Here is a 16,789-nt window from a genome sequence, read left to right on the forward strand (position 1 = left end):
TATTCAACAGTACATCCTGTCAAAAGCTGCCCACTAGATCTTGCAAATTTTGAAAAGACATGTGGCTTATGCTTTTTAAAGTCTCGGGCCAATCAATGAAGTGGCACACAACAGGAAAACTCTTAGCTAAGGAAACAACTCTTGGTGTCACATATAAATAATGCACTGTCAATTAATTACAAATGAATGGTGAAGTAATGGATAAAACTTGAACAGATGAAGCTTACCCAGGTCACTTTCTTCACTCTCTACATTTTGGGGTGAGGTAGTCTCCGCCTTTACAGGTTCTCTCTGTGTAAAGATTAAAATATGTACAATTAGGACAAATGACTACAAACGGTAAATAAAAGGGGGAGACAGGGCGCTTCCAATGTGTAGGTCTGTATGGAAAGTAGATGAGTGCACAGCAAGTGTTAGGCTCACCTGATAGGGTTGTGAGAGTCACAACACCTATAATCGCATAAAACAGCTGCAGCAGTCTGCACGAGGTCCAAGGACTTGGTACAAAGAGAAGGCTGGTAGTGCAATAAGAGACTGCGCTGCGGTGGTAGAATTCAAGATATCTTTATTGCCAACGCGTTTCCTGAGCCAGTCCCAGCTCACTTCACTTGATGAAGTGAGCTGGGACTGGCTCAGGAAACGCGTTGGCAATAAAGATATCTTGAATTCTACCACCGCAGCGCAGTCTCTTATTGCACTACCAGCCTTCTCTTTGTACAAACGGCAAATGAAAGATGCATCATAAAACTGTATATACTACAGGACACAACTGAGAAGTCATGAGAAAATCTGTACATAATGGTTCATTACATCACTGAGGAACAATTTCGAACATAAATTGGCAGAAAAATAAAATTAAACAAAAATTAAGACTAAAATAGGCATGACAGTTTAAAAAAAAACTGCAGTTCATTTTCTTCTGTCACTTTTTTTTTCCTCTACAGCTCATCTTAATGCTATTAAAGGTACTGTCACACTAAGCAATATCGCTAGCAATATCACTATAACTTGTGACGTTATAGCGATATTGCTAGTGACATCGCTGTGTCTGATACTTACCTACGACCCGCTCCCCCGCTGGTTATCGCTGATCGCGCGAGAACGTCCTGGACAGCTTCTCGTCGTCAGCTTCCTGCGGCGCTTCCTGTGGAGAGACGAGCGTGGATCCGGGTGGGAGGACGCAGGATCGCCTAGTGTGACAGGTAAGTAGCGACCCCCCGTCCCCAGCGATGTCTGTGTGGCAGCTCACTAGCGACCACTTAGCGATGTACCAGCGATCCTTTTCAAATAATTTTATTGGTTTTCAGTCATTAAACAGGGTAAGGGAAGGAAGGTAGGAAAGGGAGTACCAGCGATCCTGACCGCGTCATATCGCTGGTCGGGATCGCTGGTACATCGCTAAGTGTGACAGTACCTTAAGTCTAGCCTTGATCAAGGGCATCACTAGCGCTCTTCTACTGGCCAAGAGAGAACTGCTCTGGAGTGGGGATGGGTGGAGGACACAACTTGTGTGCAGCTTTACATAGTGAAACCTATTCCAAAAGTCTGTATACAAGAGCTCAGAGGAATTTTTTTTTTTTATTTTTTTTTTTTTTAAATTTACACACTTATTTCCTTTCTTTCAGATATTGTCTGTCTCTACTATTTCTTGACAAGTGCCTAAACAGCACGGATTCCCTTCATTATATCTGTGGCAATTTTAACATTCCCAAAGGATGAACATTATTATATTTTTGCAAGCAAGTCTATTTGGCATATTTCTAAGTAAAACTTGGGGAACAAGATAAATCTTGGACCCCTCACAAGTTGTGCAAGCAGTGTGTCCAGAGTTGACTGATGTGGATGAGCTGAACATGTGGTAAGATGCCATTGGGAATACCTATTTGATGAGAGCCGAGAAACCATTCCAGTGACTTACGTTTGTAAAGTGAATATTTAAGGCTTCTTTTACACTTGCCGTGTTTTTGCGGGCCATTTTTGCGGCCCTAGTGGATTTCTATGGGGCCGCAAATACGGGCCGTAAAAAATTCGTCGGAGCGTCGTATGCCGTGAGGGCTGTATTTACGGTCGTGAAAAAAAAATATCGAGCCTGCTCAATATCTTTTGCGGCTTACGGACACAGCCCCCATTGAAATCAATGGGGCCGCAAAAACGGAAGCTTGCCCAGTGTGTTGATTTTGCGGTGCACCGTATTTGCGGAATGCCGTATTTTTACTAGTGGCACTGGAGAAAGCAGGGCTGTGGAGTCGGAGCCCATTTTGGTGGAGTTGGAGTCGGTATATAATGGAACAACTCCGAAACCTAAAATATATAATAAATTGGGTACAGTAGTTCAATGCAGTTTGTGGGGAATATTGTTTTTCATAAGAATTTGGGAAAGTTATGAAATATACTATAAATGTCTGTCCTATTCCTATTCTAAGGTGTAGACATTTAGCGGAGATGAATCTGTGCTGCAGTTTATGTTCATGATAAGTAGTGAAGCTCCTCCTCTACAGATTAAGGGGGAAAAAATAACAAACACACAGGGAAGGAAAGCCTACCATTCATCTCATCTCAGAATTTCTGGAGTGAAGAGGAAAGCGGGATTAAAGAAGGTAAGTACTTCTTAAAGCATATTTAAACTTTTAATAAACTGTGCATAAATCAATAGTCCAGTATATGTTGTCTCTGTATGCTTTAGGGGAAAAACTGTTTTCTAACATCTCATATTCGGAAATACACTAACAGGATCGATGAGTACAGTGTGTGTGTGTGTGTGTGTGTGTGTGTGTGTGTGTGTGTGTGTGTGTGTTCTGTGTTGAGCATTTTGAAGTGATTCAAGATAATAAACATTTTATGTGTCAGTTTATAAGTGACCAAGATGAAAACAAATGCTGTGATGCCAAAAATCAATGCATATTCAGGCAGTGGTAAAAATGTTCCTTTAAGAGCTTACAATCTAAAAAGACATTACAACGCTGCCACCAAGAAGTTTACAAACCTGTGACTGAAAAAGATCACAGCAGCACCAAGAAACCAGAGACCAGCTTCTTCCCGCCAGGCAAAGGAGGAAAGAGCATTTCAAACAGTTACAAGATATTTTGTAAGTGACAAAGTTACTGTAACAATGACAGCAGATGTGTTTAAAAGACAGCTAATCGAGCTTGTTGTGAAGGACAGTGTACCATTATCATTATTTGCATGACCAGCTTTTACAGCTCTTAATGGAGAAATGGCCCGCAAACTTGGTGTTTTTCTGGAAAAAGAAAGTATTAGAAAATTAGTGATTGAAGAAGCCCTTACCCAAAAAGGAAGATCTTAAAAAAGACTCGCAAGAAACGCTTTGTATTTTTTAAAATGGATGCCTGCACACGTCACAGAGTGAACTATTTTACCATCAACGTTTGATAGGTTTGTGAAAACAAAAAAATTGTTACTAAGACACTGGCACTAAAAGATACTAAGGGTATGTGCACACGCTGCGGAATCCGCTGCGGATTCATCCGCGCAGATTTTGCAAAATCCGCAGATAAATCCACAGGTCAAAAGACCTGCGGTTTATCTGCAGATTAGCCTGCGGTTTCACCATCTCCACCATGGTGGAGATGGGAAACCGCTGCGGATTCCGCAGAAAGAATTGACATGTCAATTCTTTCTGCGGTTTCAAAACCGCAGGAAAACCGCACGGAAAAATGCGCACCGTCTACACAGCGTTTTTTTTTCCTATTCATTTGAATGGTACTGTACACCGCAGCTAAAACTGCTGCGGGTCCGCAGTGGCCAAATCCGCTGCGGAACCGCAGCAGAATCCGCAGCGTGTGCACACAGCCTGAAGCTCATCACAGCAGCCAGTTTCTCCAGACCTTAGTGGAAAAAGTTCTGCAAGATTATGAACTCAAAACAGAACAGGTTCTTGCTATTGTAAGTGATAATGCTTCAAACATGATATGTACAATTAAACTGATGAATAAGAATAATGAAGGTGAACAGCAGCTAGAACATTTCACATTCAGTATGTTGGAGATGGAAGGCCACAGTCCTGTTCCCATAACGGAAGAACAAACAGATATTACTACAGAAGAACAGCAAAATGATTCTTTACAGTTAGATCTTGTTGAAGCTGCTTCACACCTCTTTCCTACTCATCACATGCGCTGTGTTGTGCACACGCTGCAGCTAGTAATAAGAGATAGTCTGCAAGAGGGACATGCTGGAACTCTGATTAGCAAAGTGAGGAAATTGGCTATTGCCAGAACCCCTAAAATTTATTCCATCTTGAAGAGATGTGCTGGAAAAGGGGCAACTGTGGATCAAGCCACTCAGTGAGGCAGCACCTATTTAATGACTGAGCAATTGCTTGAGCTGAAACCCTTCCTTGTAGATATGGCCAACCCTCAGGTAACACTACATGAAGGTCAATGGGAACAGGTGGCTGAACTGAAGAAATTGCTTCATCACCCATTTACAGTGACTAAAAAGTTACAAGCTGAGGATTTAACTCCTGGCACTTTTCTAAAGGAGTGCAAGAACTCGTTTTGCCTGTCCCAAAGAGGAGGTTTAATCGCAGATGGCATTGCTGCTTCAATGAAATGGAGAGAGACACTGCTATAAAATTCTTCTGGTAGCCTTTTATGTGGACCCGACTCATCGTATACTGCTGGATGATCAACAGCTTACTAAAGGAAAAGAAGCTTTGATTGAGGTAGCAGTTAGGATGAGTGGGCTACAGGGCGGTCAAGAGCAAGAGGACTCCGGTCCTGCCAGTGCTGCTGCCTTTCCTTCATCCTCATCAGAGGAGTTTGATTTCGACAAGTACTTGGACGACATGGACCAGGCAAAGCGTTGCCGCAGGGAAAAAGATTCCACTCCCATAGAAAACAGATTGACATTATTTCAGCAAAATTTTTCACTTGCTCGCAAAGAAGTAGAAGAGTTCAATCGCTCATCAAAACTGACTGTGCACGAGGCAATTCCTTTATACCCTGAAATTGTTAGAGATGTTCCCAATGTGGTTTCTGCTTTGCCACCAATCCAAGTTAGTGTAGAGAGGTTGCTCTCTAGCCTTAAAATAATTACTGTATATACTCGTGTATAAGCCGACCCCCCTAATTTGCCACAAAAAAACTGGGAAAATTTATTGACTCGCGTATAAGCCTAGGGTGGAAAATGCAGCAGATACTGGTAAATTTCAAAATTAAAAATAGATACTAATAAAAATAAAAATTAATTGAGACATCAGTAGGTTAAATGTTTTTGAATATCCATATTAAATCAGGAGCCCCAAATAATGCTCCATACAGTTCACGATGGGCCCCATAAGATGCTCCATACAAAATACACCCCATATAATGCTGCACAAAGGTTAATAAAGCCTCCATAATACGCTCCATAGAATAATATGCCCCCATAAGATGCTCCATAGATTATGCCCCCATAGGCTTCCCCATAGAATATGTCCCCATAGGCTGCCCCATAGATTATGCCCCCATAGGCTGCCCCATAGATTATGCCCCCATAGGCTGCCCCATAGATTATGCCCCCATAGGCTGCCCCATAGAATATGCCCCCATAGGCTGCCCCATAGAATACGCCCCCATACGCTGCCCCATAGAATACGCCCCCATACGCTGCCCCATAGAATACGCCCCCATACGCTGCCCCATAGACTACGCCCCCATACGCTGCCCCATAGACTACGCCCCCATACGCTGCCCCATAGACTACGCCCCCATACGCTGCCCCATAGACTACGCCCCCATACGCTGCCCCATAGACTACGCCCCCATACGCTGCCCCATAGACTACGCCCCCATACGCTGCCCCATAGACTACGCCCCCATACGCTGCCCCATAGACTACGCCCCCATACGCTGCCCCATAGACTACGCCCCCATACGCTGCCCCATAGACTACGCCCCCATACGCTGCCCCATAGACTACGCCCCCATACGCTGCCCCATAGACTACGCCCCCATACGCTGCCCCATAGACTACGCCCCCATACGCTGCCCCATAGACTACGCCCCCATACGCTGCCCCATAGACTACGCCCCCATACGCTGCCCCATAGACTACGCCCCCATACGCTGCCCCATAGACTACGCCCCCATATGCTGTCCCATAGACCACGCCCCCATATGCTGCCCCATAGACCACACCCCCATATGCTGCCCCATAGACTACGCCTCCATATGCTGCTCCATAGAATATGCCCCCATATATTATGCCCCCATATGCTACAAAAAAAAAAAGAAAAAAAAGCCGTACTCACCTCTCCTGCTCAGGACCCGGCACCTGAGATATTCACCTGCCCGGGGTCCATCGCTGCTCACCGCTGTCTGCCACATCGCCTGTCAGCGACGTTCAGGCACCAGAGGGCACGGAGCGCACTGACCACGTCACCACGCCCTCTGCTGCCTAAAAGTCACTAACACAGGATGCAGCAGACAGCGGTGAGCAGCGATGGACCACGGGAAAGGTGAATATCGCTATACTTACCCCCTCCTGGCGCGGTCTCTGCAGCCCTGCTTCTCCATGGTCTCCCTTCCTGCCTTCAGCGGTCACGTGGGAACGCTCATTTCACTCATGAATATGCGCATATGCTCAGTAGCTCTGCCCACAGCACACACATATAAAAGCATGACAGTGGGACCCTCAGCCACACCCAACATGCCACCAAAGACAGCAACCAGGCGCAGGAGACGGCAGGAGACCACTGCAGCACCACCACCACCCCAAATGGAGCAGGAAAGGGAACATGCAGAACAACGCGAGGGGAGTCCAGCAGCAGATGAGAGACGGTAATTATCAAATCCCCCATTCCTCAAAACTAGGGCCATGGAATATCAACATATTCATTGGCCCTTTGTTTCTCTTTATTCAACAGCTGCCCAAGAGATGCAGCAGCAGCAGCACCAACAGCAGCAGCACCACCCACAGCCATGGAGTCTGGCCAGCAACATGACAGCACATCTTCTTCTGGGAGCCCTCCCTCGCATCGTCAGCGTTTGACGGTAAGTTTTTATTTCCAAAATCCATCATCTCTGTAATATATGTCTATTCATTGGCTTTTATTTCAAAGCAGGAATCACAAGCTGAAGAGGAGCTCTCAGAAGAAGAAGGAAGGGGTGGACAGACACCTGGAGTGGGCTCACAATTGGCAAGTTTTTTGCATCAAACGCAGAAACACAACATCACACTACACACAACACACAGAAAACAATGTACCGCAGACCACACACAGCAAACAAATGCCAACATCCAAACACAAATTTTTTTCTTTTCTTCTCTAGTCTTCCCAATCTGGTGCTCGGCCAAGAGGTCCTCGCAGTGCCTCCCAGGGTCGTCGGCGACAGCAACGCGGCGGTCACCAGCGTGTAAGTATAGTATTTAAGTTAAATTTTGGTACACTTTTTATTTCATGTCTTAAGTGTGGTGACTAATTTTGCTATTTTCTATTTTACTTTAACAGCCTTCACAGCGTGCTCCCGACTCAGACGGTGAGGATGGAGGAATTGATGTTGACCACCTCATCGATCTCGTCAGAGAAAGGGAGCCGCTATGGAATATGGCTGACCGCCGCCATGCTGACCTGATTGTTACCCGAAGGCTCTGGGAGGAAATCTGTTCGCTCCTTGTGGACTGCTGAGAGGACCTCGATGCTCGGGCATAGATTAAAGAGCCTAAGTATATACAGTACCGGTTGCTTGATGTAAACCAGTGTTTCCCGAACTCCAGTCCTCGTGGTCCCCACGGATCATGTGTTCGGGATTTCTATTTACTATGGAAAACCTGAAAACATGACCCCTGGGGACCATGAGGACTGGAGTTTGGGAAACACTGATGTTGTATACTAACCAATTTGTCCTTTCTTGTTTCAGGGGACAGAATTGTGAAGCGGTGGCGGTCTGTGAGGGATCGTTTCAAGAAGGAGTTCAATAAAGAGATGCGGGCCCCGAGTGGATCTGGAAGACGCAGGAGCAAGTACAAGTACGCACGAGCCCTGTCGTTTCTCCGGGATACAATGGTCACCAGAAGGTAAATATTACACACCACATGTGACAAAAAAATGTTTAGATGTAACATTTTTTTTTCAGCCAGGGCCATGCCATGTCACTATTTTAATTGTTATTTTTTCTCTTTATTCCACAGCATGGTGAGCAGCACTCAGGAGCCTGCACGATTGGACCCTTCTGAGGCGATCCCTGAGGAGACCGGCACCGAGGGACACTTCGACCGCCCCGGTACATCTGCACCTTCCCAGCCTTCCCACACATTCGACCCATCTGTCCCATCCACCAGCACAGGAGCATCGTGGCCGCCTACATTACATGAAGCTGCTGGTGAGGAGATCGCTTTCCCTTTACCCCACTCTTCTGCCCCTGCCACCTCTAGTACACCTGCGGGTACTGGGCGGCAGCGGCAGAGGGGTCAGGAAAAGACTTATGCGCCAGAGTTCTTGCATCTGAATGCATCTTTCCAGAACTGTCTAAAAGTCTTGTCAGAGCAAATCTCCGCAGGCTTTCAGCAGATCAACTCCAGCATTCTGGAGGTGAAGACACTTCTGCAAACCATGCATTCAGAAGCAAGATCTTCGCCAAACCACACCTTTTTCAGGTCTGTTGTGGAGCGCATGGAAACGCTCTCTCCTACCCAGCAGATGCATGTAATGCATTCATGCCACGGTGCTCTCCAGCACGTTACCTCCTAACCTCCTCCTCCCACCCCAGTAGTTCCTCCACCTGCGCCCCCTCCAGCCACTTTCCATCCTCCCCCTCCTATTACATACCAGCCACCTCCCCAGTACCAGCAACCTCCCCGGTACCAGACATCTCCCCACTTCCAGCAACCTGCCCCGTACCAAACTCCTTCCCCATACAACTTTCCATCAACATTATCTGCTCCTACAGTCCCTGCCCAACCCTCCACTCCACCGCCCACCACCTCTTCTGCCTCCCACATGTCCACCCATTCTGTAGCTTTTTCCACACCTTCACTGTTCCTTCCCCACCACGATCCCAGACCTCTCTCCACACTCCCAGTGTCGAAGTGTCCCGCAGCCCCTCCAGCAGTATTTCCACCCCACACTACACAGATTTGTAATGTGTGTTTTTTAATAAAAATGCCCATTGGGTTTAAAACCTTTATTAAAAAAGTTTTTTTCACTTTAAAAACATTTTACAAAAAAAAAAATATTTTAAATAAAAGTTAAATTATCGTTTTACAATGGTTGTCTGTCATTTCTTTCTGCGGCGAAATATGTTTAAAAAAAAAAAAAGGTTAAATACAGGGTATTTCAAAGGTAAAAAGGTATTCAAAACCAGGTATATAACTGTGGGTAAATTTTAGCTTTTTGCCACAGTTGTGTTCCTGGTTGTGTTTGAAGCAAAGTATTTCACCTAAAAAGTTGTGTTTATTGTTGGTGATTTCCTAACAATGTACACAACTTTTGTTAAAAGGTGAAATACTTTGCATAAAACACAACCAGGTACACACCTGTGGCCTAAAGGTAAAAATATTAAGACCATGACAAGATAGCCAACTTTGGTTGGCAAAGGTATATACTGTTGGTACAGAAGGTACACAAGTTTGGTTAAGGGCACAAATCTTTCACACTCTGTCATCCTGCCAGTGTACTCTGCCTTGAGGTGACAAAGTATAGTGCAAAATTGTCCCTCACTACTGAAACCGTCACAGAACTTCTAGTGGTAATGTCATGGTAATCTTGCAAGGTGGTTTCTTCAGAGGTGTCCTCAATGGAAATGGGTTCCTTGCAGATAACAAAATTGTGGAGTACCACGCAAGCTTTGATCACCTCATCCACAGTTTCTGTCTTGAGGTTGATCGCAGTCAATAGGACCCGCCATTTGGCTGTCAGAATACCAAAGGTACATTCAACCATTCTTCTTGCTCTTGTGAGGCGGTAATTAAAAATGCGTTTTGTTCTTGACAATCCTCTGCTACCGTACGGTTTCAAAAGGTGTTCTGACAGCTGGAAGGCTTCATCCCCTACACAGACAAATGGCATAGGTGGACCAGATGTTTGCGGCAGCGGTCTAGGGGATGGGAACTGGAAGGTGTTTCCATACAGTTTACGCCCCATGGCAGACAGTTTGAAAATTTGAGAGTCATTGGAGCGGTCATATGCCCCAATATCAACAGCAATAAATTTGTATTCCGCGTCAGCGATGGCCATGAGGACAATTGAAAAATATTTCTTGTAATTCAAATATTCCGATCCCGATCCGGCTGGCTTTACAATGCGGATATGTTTCCTGTCCACAGCGCCCAAGCAGTTCAGAAACTGACATATCTGTTGAAACTTTTCTGAAATTTCAATCCACCTCTCTGTTGTGGGCTCTGGTAAAAACTCTTCAGCTAAGGAGTCCCATAGTGCACGGCATGTGTCCTTCACTATTCCAGATATGGTGGAAATCCCGAGTCTGTACTGGAAATGCAGTGACGAAAGGGATTCTCCAGTTGCAAGAAATCTGTGGGGAATTAAAAAACAATCAATTAGTTTAAAATCACAGCATTACATACCAAAACTCAGCTATAACACTTGGAGATGCAAACTACCACCAACAAGATTGCAGTGAAAGTGTGCTCTGATGCGAGCATATCCAATAAATGTGGCTTACCTTAAAGTCACCATCAGACGCTCTGCGGGTGAAACAGAGAAGCGGCAATAGGTGTCCGATTTTCTTATGAGGTGTGCAATGCGCTCCACCAAGTAATCAAAATTCTCCATTTTCATCCGAACATATCCAAAAAATTTATCCGAGTTTCGTCTAAGGTCCATGCAGAGTGTAGAATAGACTCCACGCGTCATTCTCTTGGCTGTGATGGGGCGGATCCACAAACGTCGTCTACGATGCCTGATGCGCTGCTGTCTCGCTCTCTCCTTCTCCAGAACAATCACCCTCAAACGATTCGCCTCCGCTGTAAAATCCGCCAAATTCTTCAAAATATTTCCAATCACAACATCCATCTTCGCCAGTAACTTGCTCTTCTCTCCAACCTGCATTTTCTCCTCTACAACCTGTCAAAGAAGGGCTGTAGGAACACGCTATATATAGTTTTTCAGTAGCCAATCCCTTTCGGAAGGCCACAAGGGGCGATTTTAAAAACCGGATCCGGCGTAATCCGTCGAAAAACGGATCGAAAACCGGATGAACCGGATGAGACGGATCCAGTTTTGGCTGTCAAGCGCAAGACGGATCCGGCAGAAAACCGGATCCGTCACATCCGGTTTTACAAAACATTTGCCGGATCCGGCGCTCCGGCACGACGCCGGAACGCGCCTGACGCCGAAAATCTGATGTGTGAAAGTAGCCTTAGCCGGAGGGGGTTGTGGTGTCGGGGGGGCCTGGGCACTAGTCATCATAGAAGATTGCATTTCTTGTTTGATGAGGGTTTTTATACTGTCCAGAAGGGAGGGTTGTTCTGCATGTATTATGTCATCCGTGCAGGACTGACATAGTTTTTTCCTATATGTCGAGGAGAGTTTGGTACCGCACACACACTTGCAGCTTGGTTTCTTTATGGGGTCAGGGGCCTTGTCTCCTTAAAACAGAGAGAGAAGGCATACTAAGTCACCTCAACCACTTGGACAGAACGAAAGGGGGACCCACCCTGCTACTTACAGTAGGAGGGTGAACGCTGGGCTCCGCAGAAGCAGAACGCGAGGGCTTGTCACTGTCCATGGTCAGTCTGTCACAGTCACCAGTGCAGAAATGGCCTTACCTGGACATACCCGGACCAGGGTCTAAATAGCAGAGGTCCACAGCGTGTTCTGTCCTCCTCCTCCCCTAGTCCACAGGTGGGGGTAATGGTGACCACCCCTCCTCACGGCTGCTTCCGGGGCTGTCGGAGGCTCTCCCTGGGACACTGCTCCGCCCCCTCAATCTCCCTTGGTCCCCCCCGATCACCAACCCCCGTCGCCGCCCCGCACCCCTGGCCACGATCGGGCGGGGAGGGTAGGAGGAGAGAGGGCGACCGCGCTCCAGAAGCCCTCGAGACGCCGCCTGCCTCTATCGGCTGCCGCCATGTTGGCTGCATTAGTGTCCCGGGCCGCCGAAAATGACAAACCGGAAGTGGCGTCGCGTCACTTCCGGTGCGCGTGTGCGCCGGCCGTTGGGGGAGGAGGACGCCGGGGAGCTCACGGAGGACCCCGGTTGCACGACACCGCCTCGCTTTACCCCGCGGGGGGGGCGCAGGAGAGGCTGGTGGGGGTCCTGAATTCACGCCGCAGCGGAGACGGGAGCGGCCTGACCAATGGAGGAGAGCGGAGCCCCCGACCATCGGCCGCCTAAGGTAAGTGGAGTAGTGCCCCCGATCGCCGGCCAGGTAGCACTATCGGACCTCTTCATGCCCCATAGAGGACAGGAAAAACACTGGAGGTAGTGGGAAGGGGAGGGTTATTTAACCTCTTGTGCATTTCCTGTCCCCTATTAGGGCGGGGAGACATCCTCCGAAACTGCTGTCGTGGAAGGTGACTAAAGAAACTATAATTTTTATGTTTTATAGAATCAACATATTCCACAGCACTTTACAATTTTAGAGGGGACTTGTACAGACAATAAAGATACTACAGAATGAACATAACACAGATATCAAGAGGAGTGAGGCCTCTCTGCTTGCAAGCTTACAATCTAAGAGGAAATAGGGAGATATGAAAGGTAATGATAAAATGTGCTTACCGTATTTTTCGGACTATAAGACGCACCTGTCTATAAGAGGCACCCAGGTTTTAGAGGTGGAAATTAGGGAAAAATATATTTGAACCAAAAAAAGTGGTAAAATATTTATTAACATAAATAACATACAATTATATATAATAACACCACATATAATAGCATGTTAATATGTTGGAAGCTACGGGTAGAAGATAGTGCTGCATGACCAATCTGGTGTCTGTTAAGTACAATATGAAGACGCTTGAGGGTGAGTATAGAATGGGGGCACAGGGCTTATATTTAAAGCACCACTCCAGCACTGAAAAATACCACTGGAGTGCTGCTTTAAGATCCTAAGGGAGAACTAGAACTCTCAGCATGTCCTCCAGATCATATATATAAAATGCTCTCAGTGTGAGAAACAAAATAGGAATCTTGTGGGTATGATACCTTTTAATGGCTAACAAATAATTGTGAATGTTGTTACAAAGCAAGCTTTCGGGACTGCTTACGTCACTTCATCAGGCTGATATGACAAAATATTTGAAGAAACCTTATTTATATACAGTTTAAAGCTGGAGTCACACATAGCGACTCACCAGTGATCCCGACAACGATATCAACGTGTCAGGATCGCTGTTGAGTCGCTATGTGATCGCTGGTGAGCTGTCACACAGACAGCTTCACCAGCGATCAGCACAGCGACGCCAAGCGCGCGGCGTCGCTGTGTTCGTTAGTTACCAGCGCGCTGATGCAGGGGGCTGGTAACTAACGTATACATCGGGTATCCAAGGGACATGCGTCCCTTAGATACCCGATGTGTACGCTAGTTACCAGCTCCCTGCATGAGCGCGCTGGTAACTAAAGTCCCTGTTACACACTGCGATATCGCTAGCAATATCGCTGTAAAGTCACCCTTGGATACCCGATGTGTACGTTAGTTACCAGCAGATCGCTGGTCTCCTGCCTGTCACGCAGCGATGCGTGCTGGCCAGCGGGAGACCAGCGACCCAAGAAAAGTCCAGAGGTTTCCCAGAGCGATCAGCGATACCGGCAGGGGGGTCGGTCGCTGATCACTGTCACACACAGCGATCTCGCTGGTGAGGTCGCTGTTGTGTCACAAAACTTGTGACTCAGCAGCTATGTGTGATGGGGCCTTAAAGCACAACATTTCAATAAACAATGAGCTTGGAGAGAGAATCCTTAATTAGGCAAGATTAGATAGGTAGTGTGAAAAGTTCTGTGAGATCAAACGGCTACTTGGAGGAGATAGCTCAGATATGGTAATGGGTCATAAAACCTTCTGACAAATTGAGTCCTGTGTGAATAGAATCAAAGATTGTTATGAATTTGTGCTCCCACACTCTCTGATGTGTCTGTGAATTAAAATTGCCTTTTAAAATGACAACTTTCATATTGCCTATGTTGTGTCCTGGAAGACAGAAATGTTTAGCCACAGGTAATGTGTTTTTGTCTGTAATTGTATGACGATGAGACCTCATCTTTGCTCTCAGTCTCTGTCCTGTTTCTCCAACATAGAGGCCACCCACAGGACATATATTGCATAGAATTAAATACACCACATTGGAAGAGGAACATGTCAATGTCCCTGGGATCTTACAGTCCTGCTGTGTGTTGGGAATTTGGATTTTGTCTTTGGTCTCTATATGAATGCAAGTTTTGCATCTTCTCCCATTGCAAGGATATGTTCCTCTTGGTGAATCTGAGGGCATTGAACTCCAGATCAAATGGCATGCTGGGAGTTATAGTTCACCACAGGATGGCAAAGTGATTTTTATGTGCTGCAATTACTAACCTTTTAATTCATTCTTTCTTGTACAGGCTGCTGCTCACATCAGTGTAAGTCCTGCAGCCAGCCAGCCACACTGTGGTGAGGTCATGCAGCATCACATGGCTGCACAGTGCCCTTCCTCTTATGACCTCACCACAGATTATGTAAGGGGACGCTGCACTGTTTGTAGTGGGGTGTCTGCAGGACCTGTGATGACATCATGAAGAGGCAGGGCTTCGTGTGGTCATGTGATGCTCCAGCCCGCCCTCTTCATGACATCACCACAGGTCCTCCACAGGAGCATTCAGCATGGCATCAGCACAGCCAGGGTTGTGCTGCCTGTCAGGTATGCGATCCTTCCTGCTGCACTCTGCTCCTGCCCCCTCTTCCACCGGACACAGATCTCCCCAGCTGCTGCAGGAATCGGCGCGGGGAAACCATGTGGGTCTGTCCTTTGCTGTTCCCCGCTCACTGCTCAGCTGACAGGAGAGTGGAAGCGGCTCATGAATATTCACTTCACTTTAAGTATTGGGACCACATGGTTTCCCCAGCGCTGGATTCCTGCAGCAGGCAATATTTTCCTGCCTCCTGCGATCCCACTCACCGCTGTCCCTCCCCACATGATACATTCCGACCATAAGACGCACCCACACTTTCCTCCCAAATTTGGAGGAAAAAAGTGCGTCCGAAAAATACGGTATATTGTATGATACCCCATTTAGTATATTATGACTGTAAGCACAGAATACTACAAGAACAGATAGGGCTATTAAGTGGATGGTTTATGTGTGATGAGATGCTATGAGGGTCATGATTTTGATGAAAAAATTTTTATGAGCAAAACCGGTATAGTGAGATAAGTGAGCTGGGGCGATAGGCTAGTGTCTAAAGAAATGAGTTTTTAGGCCACGCTTAAAACTGTGGGTATTGGAATTAATCGAATTGTCCTGGGTAACGCATTCCAAAGAATTGGCACAGCATGCGAGAAGTCTTGGAGACAGAAATAGGAGGTTCGGATTATTGAGGATTTTTGTTTTATGTCAATAGCAGAAGGAGGGCACGGGTAGGGTAGCAGACAGATGAGGGAAGAGATGTAGGGTGGTGCTGAACTGTGAAGCGCTTGATGGATGAGATACGTTTATGTTGAATTCTGTATCAGATGGGTAACCAGTGCAATGACTGGAAAAATCAAAAATCCTCAATAATCCGAACGTCCTATTTCTGTCTCCAAGACTTCTCGCATGCTGTGCCAATTCTTTGGAATGCGTTACCCAGGACAATTCGATTAACTCCAATATCCACAGTTTTAAGCGTGGCCTAAAAACTCATTTCTTTAGACACTAGCCTATCGCCCCAGCTCACTTATCTCACTATACCCGTTTTGCTCATAAAAATTTTTTCATCAAAATCATGACCCTCATAGCATCTGATCACACATAAACCATCCACTTAATAGCCATATCTGTTCTTGTAGCATTCTGTGCTTACAGTCATAATATACTAAAAGGGGTATCATACAATATACCGTATTTTTCGGACGCACTTTTTTTCCTCCAAATTTGGGAGGAAAGTGTGGGTGCGTCTTATGGTCGGAATGTAGCATGTGGGGAGGGGCAGTGGTGAGTGGGATCGCAGGAGGCAGGAAAATATTGCCTGCTGCAGGAATCCAGCGCTGGGGAAACCATGTGGTCCCAATACTTAAAGTGAAGTGAATATTCATGAGCCGCTTCCACTCTCCTGTCAGCTGAGCAGTGAGCGGGGAACAGCAAAGGACAGACCCACATGGTTTCCCCGCGCCGATTCCTGCAGCAGCTGGGGAGATCTGTGTCCGGTGGAAGAGGGGGCAGGAGCAGAGTGCAGCAGGAAGGATCGCATACCTGACAGGCAGCACAGCCCAGGCTGTGCTGATGCCATGCTGAATGCTACTGTGGAGGACCTGTGGTGATGTCATGAAGAGGGCGGGCTGGAGCATCACATGACCACACGAAGCCCTGCCTCTTCATGATGTCATCACAGGTCCTGCAGACACCCCACTACAAACAGTGCAGCGTCCCCTTACATAATCTGTGGTGAGGTCATAAGAGGAAGGGCACTGTGCAGCCATGTGATGCTGCATGACCTCACCACAGTGTGGCTGGCTGGCTGCAGGACTTACACTGATGTGAGCAGCAGCCTGTACAAGAAAGAATGAATTAAAAGGTTAGTAATTGCAGCACATAAAAATCACTTTGCCATCCTGTGGTGAACTATAACTCCCAGCATGCCATTTGATCTGGAGTTCAATGCCCTCAGATTCACCAAGAGGAACATATCCTTGCAATGGGAGAAGATGCAAAAC

The 16,789-nt window shown here is 46.6% G+C and overlaps 1 protein-coding gene across 7 annotated transcripts in view; it reads right to left on the reverse strand.

Annotated features, from left to right (window-relative positions):
• ST13 (ST13 Hsp70 interacting protein) overlaps positions 1-16,789 on the reverse strand; it is a 652,995-nt gene that overhangs the window by 517,597 nt on the left and 118,609 nt on the right. For all 7 annotated transcript variants that reach the window (XR_012226447.1, XR_012226446.1, XM_073558050.1 and 4 more), the window contains exon 3: positions 228-291. Coding sequence is in view for 5 of the 7 variants with exons in the window: in XM_073558050.1 (XP_073414151.1) it covers positions 228-291 (64 nt within the window). In the remaining 2 variants the exon portion in view is untranslated. The remainder of the gene's footprint in view (positions 1-227; positions 292-16,789) is intronic.

This window comes from Dendrobates tinctorius, unplaced genomic scaffold (assembly GCF_039654945.1).
Source record: "Dendrobates tinctorius isolate UK_male_01 unplaced genomic scaffold, ASM3965494v1 ptg000012l, whole genome shotgun sequence".
Lineage (NCBI taxonomy): Eukaryota > Metazoa > Chordata > Amphibia > Anura > Dendrobatidae > Dendrobates > Dendrobates tinctorius.